Consider the following 16,306-nt stretch of genomic DNA (forward strand, 5'->3'; position numbering starts at 1 on the left):
CTTTTGGTTTTCTTTGTAGATGTAGATTGTTCTCTCGAACGTAGTCTGTGTATCTGTCCAAATGTGCAAAACTGAACCAGGTTTATTCAACATTTATACATCTATGCATGCACCATTCAAAATCAGCATACCAACGCCAACCAAGTCTACCCCCTCGAGCCAAACACTGGTATACCATCAAGACCCAGCAACCCTCACCTCCCGCGCAACCGCATTACACAGCTCGACCCTCACCCCGGCCCCGGAAAGCACATGAATCCACAACCGCTGCGTATCGCTCAACCGATCATTCTCCGACTTGACCTCTACAAACATCACCTCCCCGAATTTCCCGTTTTGCTCCATTAACTTCCCAGTCTGCCCGCCCTCTTCACCCGCATCAGCAGCAGCAGCACCACCACCCCCTGTTCCCGGCTGTTCCGCGTCGTCAAAAACCCTCCAAACCAACAAATCCGGCACCCCGCCGCCCCGGACAGAATACTCCTGCGCGAGCACCTTACAGATAGCCGCAAGGGCCTCGCCCGGAAAGCACCGCACCAGCTCGACGAGGTCGTCGAGGGCGAAGGACCAATCCAGGCCGACGGCGCAGGTTTGCGTGGGGGACTCGCGGGCGTGGACCGCGCGGAGGAGGCGCTCGGCGGCGCCGGGAGTGGTGAGCTCGGCGAGGCGGTGGTTGATCTCGCTGGCGCGGGTGGGGTAGAAGGCGTCGGTGTGGAGGTCGAGCGGGGAGGTCTGGAAGGGGGTCTGGAAGACGTTGGGGACGTAGGTGGTGAAGAGGATGTCGTAGAAGAGGTAGCTGAACTGTTTCCCCTGGCTTTAGTTATACAGTACGGAGGAAAGGGTGGTTGTTGGGGGATCGGGTGGGAGAGAGAGCGTATTGAGGGGGGGGGGGGGGGGGGTTAAAAGGTGAACATACTAAGGTTCTTACGATGCCTCCTTCGGAGTGATAGCCTTTCCAGCCTTGTTCCCGGTACCAGTTCAGACACATCGTCTCGACGCGGCATTCGCCGCCTTCGCGCTCGTCGACCCAGACGGTCGGACGGCCGCGGCGGGTGCTGCTACCGTTATTGCTACTGTTGCCGTTGGCGGCGGACGGCGAGTCGGCAGTCCCCAAAACAGACTCCGACTCCGGCTCGACGATCTGGATGCCCGCGATGGTGCGCTCGGCGGGCTTCGCCAGCCGGACGTGCCCGAAATCATGCTGCTCGCGCTTCACGATCTTCAACGCTCGCTCGAGCTTCATGATGCGTTTCTGGAGGTCGTAGTGGAAGATCAGGTGGCAGTTGGGGTCCTCGAGCCCCGTCTCGCACGTCCGCAGCGCGACCCGCCGCCAGTGTTTCCGCTGGGCGTCCTCGCTGCGCCCCTCGGAGGGGGTCAGGGCCCACATGTAGTGTTCCTCCAGCAGGGCCTTGCGCTGATACCAGGCCCCGCGGCGGGCGGCGTGGAATAAACGCTGGTCGAGGAGCTCGGTCAGCAGCCGATGCTCCTCCTGGTGTTCTTTGAAGCGTCCGAGCGGGTGCAGACCTTTGTGGATGATCCGCGTGTAGACCCAGGCGGGCGAGAACCGCCGGAGGTACGCACCCTCGCCGTATTCGTAGATGGTTTCCTCCTTGCGCTGCTCCTCCGCCAGCAGGGCCCGCCACCGGGGGTAGACCTTGTAGGCGAGGTCTTTGATCCGGGTCAGGTGTTCCGCCGTGGGGGTGCCGCTGAACTCGAGAATGTTGTCGATCTGGAACTGCGTGCGCAGGGCGATCTCGAACTCGAGCAGGAACGCTCGGGTCGGGAAGATGGAGCTGGACCGGCACACGATATACTCCGGGAACTTCTTGCGGGAGATCTTGGCGAGGATGATGGTCGTGAGGGACTTTTCAGTCCATTCCGTGGAGCGGTAGAAGACCAGGTGGACGCGCTCGAACAAGGCGAGTGGCCCTGCTGATAGCCGGATACAGTCGCCCGTGTAATCGAAAATCTTCTGCATGAAGTGGTCGTCTCGATTGAGACCGTCGGATGCTGTAGTGGCTGGTTTACTGTTCCAGCCCAGACCGGTCTGTTTCTGACTGGATCGGTGCAGAGCGGCAATGAGTTCATTCTTACTTTTGCCCTGCACCTTGGCTTCCTTGGCGAGCATCTTCAGCTCATCAAGAAGTAGCAAGGACGAGGCCTCTTCGAGGGTGGTTATTTGATCCATGTGCTCGGCGAACCTAAACTCGCCTGTCAAGCGTAGCGAAGGCGCTGGGTCGATATCCGCGGGGTTTTCACCCGTGGACAACGGGCAGGAAGAGGTGGGAAGGCTGCGAGGATGTCGCAGCGAGGCTACCACCCGGGGCATGTCTGCGATATCCGAGTAGTAACCCAGCCGGTTTATGCGATGCCAGGCGGACGTCTTCCGAAGGAAGAGGCGCACATACCTACAAAAGTCACATTAGGCACTACCAAGATTCGGTTTGGAAAAAATGGAACTCACAAATACTGAGCCTCGTAGTCCAGCTCCTGCCACTGTTTAAAGACCTCCATCTCCACCTCGTCGAACAGATGCGCCTCCTCGTCCAGCACAGTCACCAGCGCCAGATTGAACGCATCTACGTAGATGGAGCTTCGCCCTTTGCGCCACTTGCCATCCTGCAACCTCTGGTGGAGGTCGGGCTCGTCCTGGCTTGCCAATCGCGCCGCCTCGTATTCCTCGATTGCCTGGCTATCATCCTGAACGGCCGGCAGGGACGATTCCAATTCCGTTTGGCTATTCGACACCGGAAAGTCGTTCTCATGGTCAATTCCGGACTCGGCTATGATAGGATAAGAATCAGCCCGGTCGAGGGTTGGTACCGCGGAGACTTTCGACAACGGGGCATCAGACGACGACGACGACTCAGGATTGTTGTTCGAATCACCTCCCGCAATTTTTATAGTCGGGGTGGCGGGCTTATCGTCAGCGGCGGTCTTTCTGCGCTTCGCATTCGGACGCTGGGTATCCCAGTAGTCCAGCAGGGACATACTGCCGGAGAGATACAAGCATCGATCTCGCTTGCCCTTAACGCATGGCCCGCTAGGCCGTGTATCCGTGGTAAGTGAATCTGAGGTTTTGCACTGCTTCACTTGCCAGGGAAGGAAAAAGCGTGACGCGAGCCGACACGAAATCACATGATCTATATGTCCCGAAACGGACAGACATCAGCTTGCATAGTTTGCACTGTTTGCAAAGAAGCGCGGCCGCCCGTCGGCGTCGGCGCAAGTTGATCGGATCTTCAGCTGGAATTCATCTTGTCCAGCACTCAGTCAGACCATTTCATCTGCTTTCTCACACTCTGCATACATAACCTCCAATAGAATAAAAACGAAAGAGCATTAGACAGAGATCTCTTCCCCCTTGCTTGATCAATACCTCACAATGACCGACTCCAACCCTGTAAGGAACTCCTCTCCGAGACGGAACTGCGGAATGATGGCAATCCAAACCCCACACCGGCGGAGCCCATGATGAGAGAGACACACAGAGAGAGAGACAATTGCAAGCTCAGTAGCTCCGCTTTCTCTCAATTCCCTTCCAGCCAGTTATTTTTTTTGTCCTTTCAGCAACTCTATTGTACAATCCTGCTTCCATCAACTTGATTTCATCCTTTTCTGTTTGAACAACAAATTGGGAATCATAATCCCCTAACCTCACCAGTTCCCCGCAAACGGTTCTTCCGCGACCGACCCTGCAGCTTCAGCTTCAGCTCCGACTTCAACCCCAACAGCAGAAGGAGAAGCAGCGGTAGCTACTCCTACTCCTCAACCACAGGACCAGCAACAAGACCAAGCCCACGCGCAACAGCAACGACCTGAAACACCCAATCCCCTCCCAGCAACAACAGCAGCAACAACAGCAACAGCAACAATGGCCGCCGATTCAACCTCCGCCAACACTCCGACCGCAGACTCCGCCGCCGCAACACCCACCAACACCACCACCGCAGCAGCAGCGGCAGCAGCATCGACAGCAACAGCCACCGCCAACGGCTCCCAAATCCGACCGGGCGGTGCTCCCGCCCGCGTCTACATGAATGAGAAGATCGTACCGTATCTGCTTGAAGGGATGAAGAGCGTCGCGAAGGAACAGTACGTATTCCCTCTTCCCTTGGGCCAACGCAATCGAAGAAGAAGAAGAAGTAAAAACAAAGCTAACAACACTCGAAAAACCAGACCCCCGAATCCCCTCCGCGTACTCGGCGAATTCCTGATTCAGAAAAGTAATGAACTCGAGCAAGGGGGCGCAACAGCGGCAGCAGCAACGAAAACGCCGGAGTAAGCGAATCTCACACTCCAGCAAATACAATAACCAGGTGATATGAAATACTGCGCACATATGATTGTTTTGGATTTATACAGCTGGGACCAAGAAGAAAAAAAAGTGTGTTTGGCGTGTAATGCGAATTTATGATGAGACGATATGACCTAGACACAAAAATGGGAGCGCGAGAACATGATATGATGCCCATTGAGATAATACCTAGAAGGTTTGGGTTTTCGCTGTGCTGGTTGTGCTGGTGAACCTCTGGGGGAAAAGTCCCTTGGTGGGTAGCTTGAGGCCTTGAGTTGGCTCATCGCTTGAGAGTGTGAAGAAACACAGGCACTTGGGGAGAGTCCTGCTTCAACGTGCTGGGGAAAGGTGCATTGTCAAGATTGTGAGGTGTTGGCCTTCATTTCGAGCTGCGCCAGGGTCGCCAGAGTGCCCTGCTCTGCTCTCACCTGGCGCAGGAGAGAGCACTGCAACGAAGACTCCAGATCGAGCTGCATATAATATAGCCGCGGACGATTCCCAGGCTTGGAATTCCCTGCTGCGGATGTACAGTACATATAGTTTTGGAGATCTAGCGTCAATGACCGATAGCTATCTTGAGCAATCCAGGAATGGGTCAAGGACTACGTGTGTTACCATGGGTAGGTCGCACAAGGAATCGGTAAAACTACCAGGACTCATATGTAGAACGGGCATCACTGCAATGCGCATAGAATGTAAAGAGCTGGCTTCATCACCGAGACAACCGTTAATTCCACTAAAATAGAACTACCTATGACTACATGTACCTAAAGCCGTACTATATGACCTGCAGTTAGCAAACTGGGATTGAACCCGCAGCAATCATGATGCTCTCTGAGTCACCACCGTGCTGCAAGGAGTTCGGCCTGTCGGTCGGTCGGTCGGTCGGTCGGTCGGTCAACTCTTAGCCAGGCAAGGTAAGCCGGGGGTCCAGCTCAGATTTCCCCTTTAGATCAGTTCTGGTGCTATAATAATCAACAATAACAATACTCCAGATCAAAACAAGGAACCTACCGTGCCAAATCTTCCCAGGCTGTGCGTCGCAAGAGGTAGCCTTGTGAATTGGGGTCGTATTTACGGAAATCTCTTCTCAGGCCGAGCATTAAAGGTATCTGCACAGACAGAAGATGCTCTGCAGTGTTTGCTGTCTTCCGTGGCTATACTACAACGCACAGCAGTACACCCACGCAGACATGGCGGTCGCAGAAAAGCCACCGTCGCAAGACTGTTTCCGCATTTCTTGCACTGCAAAAATTGCTCGGTCGCGGTCCACAGGAAACCTCTCCCAGGGCGCGACGAACAGCCTGGAACAGATCATTTAATGGTAGAAGCTTTTTCTTTTCTTTTCTGGCCGCATACAATCGAAGAAGTCGTTACGTGTAAAGAGAGTTGTATAAGACGCAATAGACGCAAAATAGGCGAACAGCTGACTGAAGACTGAAGACTGACTGAAGACTGACTGACTGACTGACTGACTAGTAGCGAGATAACGACCAAGTTTCCGGAAGGGCTGAGGAGTGAAATGTAGCAGTGCTGATCCATCTGACAATCCGAGGAATTACAACGTTAATGTGTGTAAAGATCTTGTTCTGTTCTCTTTTTCTCCCTTGCCGCCATGCTTTTTTCACCGGTAGTTGCGCGAGCGAATTAACAAAAGAAAACATCAGTAAGTGTGACCGAAGAGCGACGAAACCACAGAGAATTCTGTTCTTGCTGTCCACGAAAATGATTTTCTGGCCTTTCTCTCAACTTTTCTCTTCACACGTTTAGTCTGGCGGTCGAATAGGCCGATGTTCGATGGCGCTCCGAATTTGCCCGAGGCTGACATGTGAACGTGATGATTCCCTTGGCTTAGATTTGCTTTCCTGGCATAAGACAACACAGAGACGTCCCTATCGTGGCCCTTCGAGCCCATTTCCATTCATCCAGGGGTATTAAAAGAAAAAAGGGGGGAAGCATTCCAAAGAACAGGGGGAAGTGCCGGGGATGGTGACTTGAAACAAGGGGTGTGGTAAGGTGTAAAGAGGGAAAGAGTGAAAGGAAATGAGGAAGAAGACCTAGATAGGCCTGGGAGGGAGAACGTGGCATGACCTCGATTCAACCACCCATGTCTGATCAGTCCACCTACCTGGTGCTGTAACGGTCATCGCCGCCACGGGGTTCGTAGGAGCGACCACCGCTGCCGCTGCCACCACCACCACCGCTACCACCACCACCGGCGTAGGGCTCACGGGCAGGGGGAGCAGATCCATAGCTGGGAGGGTTGGCATCGCGATCGTAGTAACCACGGCGATCCTCACCACCACCACCGCCGCCGCCGCCGCCACCACCGCCACGACGCTCCTCACCACCGCGGCGCTCATCGCGGCTGTAACGGTCCTCACGACCACCGCCCGAGGCATAACGGTCGATGCCACCACCGCCACCGCCACCACCACCACCACGGTAACCATAGTCATCACGGTAGTCACGGCGACCGTAGTCGCGGTAATCACGACCACCGCCGTACTCACGGCGGTCACTGTAGGAATCGTAGCGGCCATAGCGGTAATCGTCGCCGCCACGACGCCAGCTGCCACCGTAGCCACCACCACGGCGGTCATCATAGCGGTCACCACGGCCACGGGGACCTCCACGGAAGTCTTCTATAGTCAGTATTAGCTGTTCAGTTCTTCAGACGTAGAGTAAGGGAACTCGAAGCATACCACGCTTGGGGGGACCGAAGTATTTGCCAGGGGTAGGGGTTCTGGGACGGCTACGACGAGCCTTCTCGATGCTCAGGGTACGTCCCTCAATGACCTCACCCTGGAGACCCTCCTTGGCGGCATCAGCCTGCTCGGCGGTGACCATCTTGACGAAGCCGAAGCCACGAGACTCCTTGGTGTGAGGGTCGACCATGATCGAGCAGTTCTCGACGTCACCATACTTCTCGAAGAGACGCGAAATGTCCGACTCGGTCAGACGGGGGTGGATGCCGGTGACGAAGAGGTTAGATCCAGTGTTGAGGGCGCCTTCTTCATCGTCATCCAAAGGAGGCTTGCGGGTATCAACAGGGGGGCTAAGCATGTGATGGTCTCAAGGTCAGCTGGTTGCCCAAGGGGGAATATCGCCACCCGTGGGTGACGGTGATGCAGGCAGCTTTCTCGAAGCTCTTGCCTGGGGTAAACGTACCGGTCATCGACGCGTCCGTTGGGAGAACGGCTGCGGGTGCGGTCGCCGCGCGGCTCATCGCGAGGAGATGCGCTGCGGTCGCGGGTGAAGCGAGGTTCGTCTATTCAGTTGCGAAGAGAAAAACCAGCATCGCGGATTAGCCGTGTTATTGCGTAGTTACCCGGACGATCAGCAGCCCGGGCTGTGAAGGCGATAGCTTTGACATACCGTCGTAGCGACCGTTCTCGTGATCGTACTCTGTAGCCATGATAATGGTTTTCGTGAAGAAATAGGGAGAAAAATCGACAGAGGTTGAATGGGTCGAGGAGAGCGCGCGCGACGCTGAGAATTAGGAATGGGAAGCTGAAAAATTCAACGACCGATTACGATTGCGTTCACACACGGGCAGAGAAGAAACTCAGAAGATGAGTTTGTTTCTGGGATCCGTGAAAAGAACTGGGAGTAAAGAAAGGGAAAAGGGAAGAAAGGGAGAAGGAAGGAGGATGGAAAGGAATTCCCGAAGTGATGATGATGAAAGAAGGGGGAGGAAACCGGGAAAGAGAGAAGAGAGGGAGAGAGAGAGAGCGAGAAAGCTGAGAGAGCCAGAAGACAGAGAGACTAACTTACAGGTTCGTCTCCATCCAGTCTGGCCCGCCAGCGGCTCTGCGCCAAGCCAATCTTTTAATTCACCTTCCTCGGTGTGCTTTACACCTATACCAATTACAGCGCAAGCAAACAAACAAATTCAACGCTCAATGTTTCGAACACAGATAATTCACCAAAGATTCACTCAATTAGAATATCCATACACTTAACGCCCATTTATTACGCGATGCTGGCGATCTACGGCCCAAAAATGCCATTCCCCAACTGCCATGAAGGCATGCCTAACGCCCATCCCTTCCAGTTGGCTAAACAACTGTCGACAAGAAAAGCAAAAAAGCAAACACACGGACACAAATAGACGCGAATAAATGGCGATGTAGGGTGGAGAAACAAAGTAACAATCCACATCAGACAGTCATCCCTATTACCTTGTTCTTACTTGAACCCACGCCAGCGTCGTCGCGTCCGATGAGTCTTTACATGCTGCTGGGGAGGAGCACCTTTTCCATCCGAAGTCTCCATTGATGAGTTGGCCACTTGTCCCTCCAGCTCATCCTCTCCTACCAGATCTTTCAGTTCGTCCTCATCTAGTTCGCTTAGTTCCTCACTCATTCCCCGCATAACGTCCCGTCCCGTCCAGCGCTCCTCATGGATGGTGGTCCCTATAGGGTCAAATGGCTGCATATACCATTGGATGCCTCCCTGCGACAAGGGATGTTGCTGGTCGCCTGTAAAGCTGTGAGGCGGGGTGCGTGACTGTTTCTGAGCGTCGGGCGGTGGGCTTTCACGTTTCGAGCTGTCTAGGTCGATCGTCTCGACCGATCCATTCACAGCTGGCTCAACTCCTTCCATGGTAGGTTGTGTAGTTGTTGGTGCATCCTCACCGGTCTGGATTTCCGTTTCCTGCATCGCAGTGGTAGGCGTGGATTCTGAGTCGGGTACTGGCATGGCGGATGATTCAGTAGACTCTTCAGCAGGCAGCGGCACTTCTGCATTGGGCTCGACAGCTGCGTCGGCCTTTTCAGGTACTGCGGCGATGTCGGTCACTTCATCGATCTCCATCTTAGCAGTAATATCTTCAACCCGTAGCTCCGCGATTTGACTCGAATCTTGAGGTTGATCTGCTTTGTCGGTTGCGCTCTGCTCCGCAGAGTCGACTTCGGACCCTCTCCGGGACATGACGCTATTTTCTAGCATGAGATCAAGCTCCTTCAATTCTTGCTCGAAAGGCTTGCGGTTCAGTTCGCTCTCTTTCCTGATAGCATCTTCCAGTGCCGGCTGGATAGCTTTTATAATGCGCTTAGCCAATTTTCTCTTCTCACGCTGTTCGAGACTGAGTTCTGGGGCACGGCCGCTGATCTGCATCTGTAGCTCTGCAGTGTCCCCAGCTGGTTGAACACCAATCTCCGTGGTGAATTCCCGGGCAAGGTCGGCAGAGAAAGATGCCACTGACGAGTAGTAGCGTTCTTGGAGCTTTGCACGGATAGAGAACAGTCCTTTCTTGAAGATACCCTTCCCATCAAGCCTGCGAAGGACATTAGTAAAGGAAAAGTTAGTTAATGGAGCCAGCACAGCTGCTTACCCTTGAGCCTTTTCAAAGATAGGCCAGAGCAAAGGGAAAATAGGGAAGTAGACGGTGTCTACGATGCTCCGTAAAGTTTCCACGTCCTTCAGCTTTTCCTGTTCTCGTCTTCTGACTTCGTCGCACAGCGTCCTCAATTTATCCAGATCGTAGGAAAGCCTCTGGCCAAAATCGATGCGCCGCTGAAGTCGCTTGCTGCCGGTCACCCCCATCGCAACATAATCTCTCCTGGTCATCTCCATCGATGAGAAAGTCTCCAACTGCAACTGCAGCCGTTTCAGAAGCGCAGCACCTCGTCTTGCTTCGCGCTTAAGGGTCCAGTATTTGCAGGCATCTTCAGCAAATTGCTTCCTCTGCCGTACTCCAAATCGTTGGAGCGAAGCGCCGACCGAGTTTAGGACGACCTGAGGAATCACCGGAGCTCCGGACGGTAGCTTCCAGATCGTTTTAGGTGCAATCATTCGCTTGCGCTTGTTGCCACCAACAGTAAGAGTAATACGTGGTGTATGTGTCCGGTGCCCATCGTCCTCTCCATGCTCCCCGATATGGGAGTGGGAGGGTTCCAACGAGAGCGCCGCTGCTTGGCTATCTCCCCAGCGGCGACCCTGCATGGTGTTCCGATAGTACTCGATCGCATCGGCCGTGGCGGCATCGGTACCATGCTCCCTTCGCCATTCAGGCGGAACATGCTTATCACAGAAGGCCTTGAGGAGATGGGAGTCCATCACGGCCGGGGTACCATGGCCTGACTTCATTTTCAGATAGAGCTGGGCTCGTCGGGCGCACGTTACGTGGAACGCCACAAAACAGTTCTTGTTGCTACACTGGATAGATGCACCCATCCTCTGGCGACAGATATAGCAATTAAGTTTCCAGCGGCTTCGTGGCACTTTCTCGACGTCAGTAATCGGCTCCATTAAAGATGGGTTGCCGATGGAGACTTCCGGAATCCAGATAGCACACAGAAGATGGGACCATTTCGAGGTAGTAGTTTGTTTGAAGGCGCCCTCGGTGTTCGGACAGAAAATGCAGTTAACGGATCCTCGGCCTATGAGTTGACACTTGCGGCAAAGCCATTGTCCTTCGGGGATAAAAGGAACCCCATAGCATTCTTGATGCACCGCTAGGTCGCATCCATCGCAGAAGACAATCGCATTCGAGTTCTCGCAGTCGCCATCATCACAAATGGCACACTTGCTGTCCTGCTCCTCGCCGGGGGCAGTTTCCCCATTGACCGCGGCGGCGGAGCTCGAACGAGGGCGCTGCGTTTGCGGGGGTTTCGGATTCGGTTTTGGGATACGCTTCTCCAGAGCATACCACTCCCGTTCGATCTTGGTCATTGTGATTTCAAAGACCGCCGGCTTTATGGGCTCCAATTGATCTTCCTTCCGTTTCGCGTTGTAGTCGTCCAGCCACTTCTCATCCTGCTCGTCCATATCATACTCCACCCGGCCAACAGCCGCATTGACCTCCCCCTCTGAGGCAACGAGGTTGGTCAGATCTAGGTCATCTTCCTGCGCACACTCTGACATACGAACCAACCGCCGGTCATGCCGCAAAAAGAGGTCGCTCTCTTGATAGCCAACGCTAGCCATGGTACGGTCGACATAATTCTGCTGACCTACACCAGGTTGGTCATAGAAGGTGAATGGGTCCAGCAGTCGGAATGTGGGCTTCGGGAGGGTCAGCCTTTCGCGTGGATTGGGACCGGGAGGAGGAACGGGTTTCGGTTGCGGCGAGATGCCCAGAGCATGGAGGATAGCTTCGGGACGACGAGGAGGGCGCCCCGGGCGGCGCTTGATTGGCGTCGGCGAGGTGCCATTGGTGTGCGCTCGAATGAGCTCCGCGATCGGGTCCTTGTCGCTACTGTTATCCAGGCCGTTAGGCGATAGGATTTGAGCTATCGAAGCCGACGGTGGAGGGCCATCCACCTCTTCTGCACTGAAAACCGTGAACTTGGTGTCGATGTCCAGGTCTGGATGAAACTCCTCCCAGCCGCGTTCCTCGCGTGGTTTGTACCCATCTCCTTGTTGTAGCGCAAGGGCAGCCGCGGTCGATGAGCCGAAGCGGCCACGGTTCTGGCTCTTTTCTCGTCTCAGACGCACAGAAGGCGGCGTGGATGATACAGGAGGCGGCGGCGGCGGCGGCGGCGGCGAAGGAGGAGGAGGAGGCGGTAACTGTACGGGCTGAGGAGGCTCGGGTTCTGGAGCAGGAGCAGGAGCAAGGCGACTGCGTGAGCTCGAGGAATTGCGCCGAGCTGCTGGAGTGGTCTTTGGTTGTCTCGAAGCCGGTTCCTTCACTTCTAGTTCGATATACCGCCCTCCTCCACCGGGACCACCTGGAATATACTTCCGTTTCTTGAGGGGTGGGCCTTCCGAAGTGCTCGGATCCGAGCTCCGCGATGTTTTTAGGGCGACCTTGGTCTGGTTTCTCGAGGATCTACCCGGTGAGGAACGATATTTCGATGACGAGAGCGGCGCCATCTTCTCTGATCGGTAGGATCTGTGAAATCGGATGAAAGCGGCGTGTGGTTGTTTGTTGATGGACCCTCGCCCGAGCTCGCCGCTCAGCCTCACCGTGTGTGGGTTGTTTGAGGGAGGGAATTGTCGTAGGAAATCACAACCAACTAGACTGCGCCGTAAAGACGAATTATCACCACATCAGATAAGCCAGATAAGTATAGCATGACTCATCGGAAGAAAAGGGGGTTCGACTTGTAAGCACGTTAGGACGGGGAGGGCGACAAGCGAGAGGAAGACGCGCGACTACGACGAGCGCGAAAGAGACAAGCCAGCGAACAGCAACGGACGGGCTGAAGAGTGAATGAATGTCACTCACTCCCTCCTCCCGGGCTTATCAAGCCAAAGGCGGAGAGACAGACCCGCCTCTCCCTCTCCCGCGCAGGGGAACTGGAACTTCCGCCGCCGCCCGTCCACGGTCCCCTTCCAGCTCCCCCGTCATTCCATCTTCCTCTCACAATAAATCACCACAATTCTACACGGTTTACCCCGTGCTGGAAGAAAACAATATTGTTATCTGATCGTGCTCGGTGATTGATTGGAGACAAGCATGAGTGGTCCCGGCGAAGAGCGGTATGTTCTTAGTTCTCTCCATGTCCCAATTGCCCCGTTCCACTCCTCCCCCCAAAGCAGCTTTCCTCCCGATGACTTCTCTCCCTGCCCCGCGTGCCAACAGCATTCTTGGTGGCTGACCCATTCGACTCACTGTAGCAGTAACTGGCGCGGAGGTCGCCCGTACGAGCAGAACCGCCACGCCGCCCAGAGACATTCCTCCTCCCGAACAATGAGCGCCCATGGCAGCTCGCGAGGAGGGCCGAACACATGGAACGATTCCTCGCGCGAACAGCCTCCTCCTCCTTCTCCTGCCCCCTCTGGACCTCGGCAGGAACAGCACGTCCCCGTGCGAAACTTCAATGCTACAGAGTCGAAGGCGGCTCTCAGGAGAGGTATGCAGAATCTCCACTCGGAGTAGCTCGTCGAAAGTGCTATAGCTGACAACCCGCTCTTGCTTGGTTTTGTTGATTCCGCAGGCCCCGGAGGTACGCAACCCATCGCTATAAACAAATCCCCACGGAACCCATGTCCGGAGTTTTAAAGCACAAAACAAGAAACTGACCCGCGCAACATCGTCCCAGAACCGAGACCCTTCTTCTATAAACCGCAAGGCAAGGACACGAACAACAACCGGGCTAGCGGACCCTGGGGTGCTAAACGTACGTTATACAGCCTGTACCCATCTCACCCGCGCAGAAACCTACACTACTCCAACTTCCCGATTTACTTCTGACGAATTTGTCTAATGCATGAACCCGAAACAAACAGCGAATCAAATGGCCAACGGCAAGGATTTCTTCCTCGAGCTTCGGAAACAAGTGACGGCTCTCCGCCAGGGCAATCCTGTTGCAGGTGGATGAGTTTCTTTCTGTCAAATTCGTTCCGCCGAGGAGAAATCCTGTTCGGGGGTGTAGCCACAGGGACGCCCCTTGTATAAAAGCCACCGAATGCTTAATCCACACTAAGAGACGGGGGTGTAAACTTAAATGTGGTGGGAGAGAACACTCGAATCCTGCTCTTCATGTCTATATGTGAGGAGAAGTGCTAAATTCCTCTCGAGCCACTGCGCGAGATGACTTGGCACCGTTGAGACTTGCCAGTCTGGAACAATTGCAAGCTGGGATGAACAGTGGCGGCCCGGCAAACGATCGTTTCCATGATGCCCCATGCAAGGCCTGTAGGAAGCGGAAAAAAGCATTAGTTCTGTTATGAAACCAGGCAATGCATTCAGCTGTGAATCACTCTCAACTTTATTCATCCAATCATGATGCAAAGACTTCTTTTTTCCCATGGCATGGCTGTATCAATGGTCTGGAATCATGATGATACCCAATCAGGCGTAGTGATAGAACCCTAGTTTTCAATATACCTACATATGCTCCGATCAGGGAGCTGAAAGACCTGTAATATACAATGGCTATGACTAGTAGTGTACAACAGTGCAAGCGTGATACCCACGAATACACCCTATTATTTTATTCCTTCCCTTCCTCCTTGATCCACCCGCCAGGTCCCCAGAAGCCCCCATCCTTCGCGTTCGAATCGTCAGCAAGAGACCACTTTCTGAGCGCATGCACCGACAGATCCGTGCGCCAGCCAGCCTCGTACATCTCCATCCCCGCCCACGCGATCATCGCCGCATTGTCCGTGCACAGATACGGCGGCGGGGCATAGATCTGGATGTTTTGGAACCCGCGCACGTCCAGGAACGCCCGGAGCACGGTCTTAAGGAACTGGTTGGCCGCCACGCCGCCGCTGATGACCAGCGACTGGATGGGGGTCTCGTGAGGCTTGTCCTCGAGCGCGATGATAAGGCGCGAGGCGATGTGCTCGAAGCTGGTGCGCATGGCCGCGCGGGCCAGGGCCACCCGCTCGCCGTCCGCCCAGCCCTCGCCGGCTTCCTCCTTCCGCTTGATCAGTCGCTCCACGGTCGGTTCGATGGAGGTGAAGCTGAACACCAGATCGCGGGTGTTGGCGAAGGGGGTCGTGAAGGACCAGCCCCACTCGTTGGGTTCGGGGGCCTGGACCTCGTCGCGCCGGGTCGCCGGCGCGCGGTAGTCGGCGTGGTCGGCGCAGCCGTTGGGGAAGGCATATTGCTCCAGCGCTTTGGCGTACACGGAGTGCTGGGACGTCTCGATGACCGAGTCCGGCAGGATCAGACGCGCGGCTTTGTCGAGGGCGGACCCGACCGCGATGTCCAGCGTCGAGGCCAGGATCTCGTGGTTCGTGAGTGAGGTGGATTTCACCAGCATCGTGTGGCCGCCCGAGGCGAGGATGGAGATGAACGGGAACGCGGGCTTGGCCTGTTGTTGAGGGACTCCGCCGTCATGATGCGATCGGGCGTGCTCGGGGTCGTTCTCCGGGTTTTGATCCAGGAAGTATTGAAGGTGCGGTGTCACCAGATGAGCCTGCATGTGATGCACACCGATGAATGGAACCTGCCATGCCACGGAAAGTGCCTTCCCCGTATCCAACCCAACCAAGACATTGGTCCTCATTCCGGGGCCCCGCGTGGCGCACACGATGTCCGGTTTGCGTCGCGTTTCGTTGCCATTTGCCAGTGTGACTAGCTTGTGGAGGGGGGTATCGGCGGAGGGAGCCGGTGGTAAACTGGTGAGCGCCTTGTTGACGAGCTTCGCGAGGTTTTCTTGATGGGACTCGAGTGCGACGACCGGATGGATGCCCTTGTACGCCGTGGAGTCGCACGTTACTTTCTCATGGAAGTGGATTTTCGCATAGCCTTCCTTCTTTTCGACGATCGCAACCGAGGTGTCATCGCTACGTAAAGACCTTATGTCAGATTACTGTACTTCATCCTATGCGGCAGAACAGGGACCTTGAACGAACCAGGACGTCTCGATAGCGAGAGTGAGCAGCCCACGAGCCCGAGGCAGAACACTGCCCCTGGCAGCGGCCCACACGCTTCGCCGTAACGCGAAAGGAGATATTCTCGTAATTATTGACATGGGGGAACTAATGTGAGCAGCGCATAGGACAAGTCAAGATTCTATCGCCTGTCGGCGGCGAAAGAAGCGGTCCGGAGGTTTCCTCGCACGGGCCACAGGAGCCCTGAAATGCTGCCCTAACGGGACCGAAGAGGAAATATGTCTGGCGGTCAGTAGCAATAGGAACCATTCTACAATTGTGGCCCATACAAATCTTAGTTCATATGTGAGAGACAATGATTGTAGTGAGCATGAACGAATGTAATTGGAATACTCCAGGATATGCCCGTATGCTAAGTAATTGGACGCCAAATCATATCATCACGTCATAATCATAACAGAAGTCATATACACGCTGAGAGACTGCACTTCAACTCTCTCTTTCGGGATGCATCAAGTTCATATACCTTACCAGCGCTGAGATCTGATGGCCACAAGATGACCTCAGATCAAGGCCATGACCCACCCTTGCCCTTAATGTACAGAATCGGCATGTCGAAGTGGTGTCGGGGTTGAGTATGGGAAAGCTGTGCGCGAGGTCGAAGCCAAAGCCTTGATCTCACGTTGACCCTTCTTGGTGAGCATTTCTTGTCACTGTGCTCACCGCTGTACTATTCATCTAGAAGCTCAGGAAGCCCAATTGAAATCGTGT

General features: G+C 54.9%; 6 protein-coding genes across 6 annotated transcripts; 2 read left to right on the plus strand and 4 right to left on the minus strand.

Moving 5' to 3' along the window:
* Window positions 1-33: 33 nt before the first annotated feature.
* Window positions 34-3,054, minus strand: ASPACDRAFT_1901137 (fanconi-associated nuclease 1). Its single transcript, XM_020198763.1, has 3 exons — window positions 2,465-3,054; window positions 917-2,408; window positions 34-801 (listed from the first exon to the last, which is right to left on the minus strand). The coding sequence occupies exons 1-3, from the start codon at window positions 2,989-2,991 to the stop codon at window positions 178-180; spliced, it is 2,643 nt and encodes an 880-aa protein (XP_020056072.1). The 5' UTR covers window positions 2,992-3,054; the 3' UTR covers window positions 34-177.
* Window positions 3,055-3,874: 820 nt separating this feature from the next.
* ASPACDRAFT_43365 (DPY30/SDC1 family protein) lies at window positions 3,875-4,285 on the plus strand (the record flags this gene model as incomplete). The annotated part of the gene is made up of 2 exons (XM_020201240.1): window positions 3,875-4,095; window positions 4,180-4,285. 2 exons carry the CDS (start codon window positions 3,875-3,877, stop codon window positions 4,283-4,285), a joined length of 327 nt encoding a protein of 108 aa, XP_020056073.1.
* A 1,929-nt stretch (window positions 4,286-6,214) lies between these two features.
* ASPACDRAFT_78688 (RNA recognition motif domain-containing protein) lies at window positions 6,215-7,939 on the minus strand. The gene is made up of 4 exons (XM_020205236.1): window positions 7,676-7,939; window positions 7,469-7,568; window positions 7,003-7,355; window positions 6,215-6,942 (listed from the first exon to the last, which is right to left on the minus strand). The coding sequence occupies exons 1-4, from the start codon at window positions 7,713-7,715 to the stop codon at window positions 6,422-6,424; spliced, it is 1,014 nt and encodes a 337-aa protein (XP_020056074.1). The 5' UTR covers window positions 7,716-7,939; the 3' UTR covers window positions 6,215-6,421.
* A 208-nt stretch (window positions 7,940-8,147) lies between these two features.
* ASPACDRAFT_119423 (putative PHD finger domain protein) lies at window positions 8,148-12,488 on the minus strand. The gene is made up of 2 exons (XM_020196247.1): window positions 9,636-12,488; window positions 8,148-9,578 (listed from the first exon to the last, which is right to left on the minus strand). Exons 1-2 carry the CDS (start codon window positions 12,116-12,118, stop codon window positions 8,489-8,491), a joined length of 3,573 nt encoding a protein of 1,190 aa, XP_020056075.1. The 5' UTR covers window positions 12,119-12,488; the 3' UTR covers window positions 8,148-8,488.
* An 82-nt stretch (window positions 12,489-12,570) lies between these two features.
* On the plus strand, window positions 12,571-14,047 carry ASPACDRAFT_78690 (uncharacterized protein). The gene is made up of 5 exons (XM_020205237.1): window positions 12,571-12,727; window positions 12,866-13,101; window positions 13,186-13,194; window positions 13,291-13,368; window positions 13,478-14,047. Exons 1-5 carry the CDS (start codon window positions 12,705-12,707, stop codon window positions 13,567-13,569), a joined length of 438 nt encoding a protein of 145 aa, XP_020056076.1. The 5' UTR covers window positions 12,571-12,704; the 3' UTR covers window positions 13,570-14,047.
* On the minus strand, window positions 14,037-15,753 carry ASPACDRAFT_119429 (N(6)-L-threonylcarbamoyladenine synthase family protein). The gene is made up of 2 exons (XM_020196248.1): window positions 15,557-15,753; window positions 14,037-15,487 (listed from the first exon to the last, which is right to left on the minus strand). The coding sequence occupies exons 1-2, from the start codon at window positions 15,673-15,675 to the stop codon at window positions 14,185-14,187; spliced, it is 1,422 nt and encodes a 473-aa protein (XP_020056077.1). The 5' UTR covers window positions 15,676-15,753; the 3' UTR covers window positions 14,037-14,184.
* Between the last annotated feature and the right edge of the window lie 553 nt (window positions 15,754-16,306).

Source organism: Aspergillus aculeatus, assembly GCF_001890905.1.
Source record: "Aspergillus aculeatus ATCC 16872 unplaced genomic scaffold ASPACscaffold_8, whole genome shotgun sequence".
NCBI classification, from domain to species: Eukaryota; Fungi; Ascomycota; class Eurotiomycetes; order Eurotiales; family Aspergillaceae; genus Aspergillus; species Aspergillus aculeatus.

Coding starts and splice junctions, on each gene's coding strand:
- ASPACDRAFT_78688 (XM_020205236.1), bottom strand. CDS start 7,715: ATGGCTACAGAGTACGATCACGAGAACGGTCGCTACGACG. Junction 7,356..7,468: donor AACGGACGCGTCGATGACCG/GTACGTTTACCC, acceptor TCACATGCTTAG/CCCCCCTGTTGATACCCGCA. Junction 6,943..7,002: donor CTTCGGTCCCCCCAAGCGTG/GTATGCTTCGAG, acceptor TACTGACTATAG/AAGACTTCCGTGGAGGTCCC.
- ASPACDRAFT_1901137 (XM_020198763.1), bottom strand. CDS start 2,991: ATGTCCCTGCTGGACTACTGGGATACCCAGCGTCCGAATGCGAAGCGC. Junction 2,409..2,464: donor GACTACGAGGCTCAGTATTT/GTGAGTTCCATT, acceptor TGACTTTTGTAG/GTATGTGCGCCTCTTCCTTC. Junction 802..916: donor GAGGCATCGTAAGAACCTTA/GTATGTTCACCT, acceptor CAGGGGAAACAG/TTCAGCTACCTCTTCTACGA.
- ASPACDRAFT_119423 (XM_020196247.1), bottom strand. CDS start 12,118: ATGGCGCCGCTCTCGTCATCGAAATATCGTTCCTCACCGGGTAGATCC. Junction 9,579..9,635: donor ATCTTTGAAAAGGCTCAAGG/GTAAGCAGCTGT, acceptor TGTCCTTCGCAG/GCTTGATGGGAAGGGTATCT.
- ASPACDRAFT_119429 (XM_020196248.1), bottom strand. CDS start 15,675: ATGTCAATAATTACGAGAATATCTCCTTTCGCGTTACGGCGAAGCGTG. Junction 15,488..15,556: donor CTCGCTATCGAGACGTCCTG/GTTCGTTCAAGG, acceptor GTCTTTACGTAG/CGATGACACCTCGGTTGCGA.
- ASPACDRAFT_78690 (XM_020205237.1), top strand. CDS start 12,705: ATGAGTGGTCCCGGCGAAGAGCG. Junction 12,728..12,865: donor AGTGGTCCCGGCGAAGAGCG/GTATGTTCTTAG, acceptor GACTCACTGTAG/CAGTAACTGGCGCGGAGGTC. Junction 13,369..13,477: donor CGGACCCTGGGGTGCTAAAC/GTACGTTATACA, acceptor CGAAACAAACAG/CGAATCAAATGGCCAACGGC.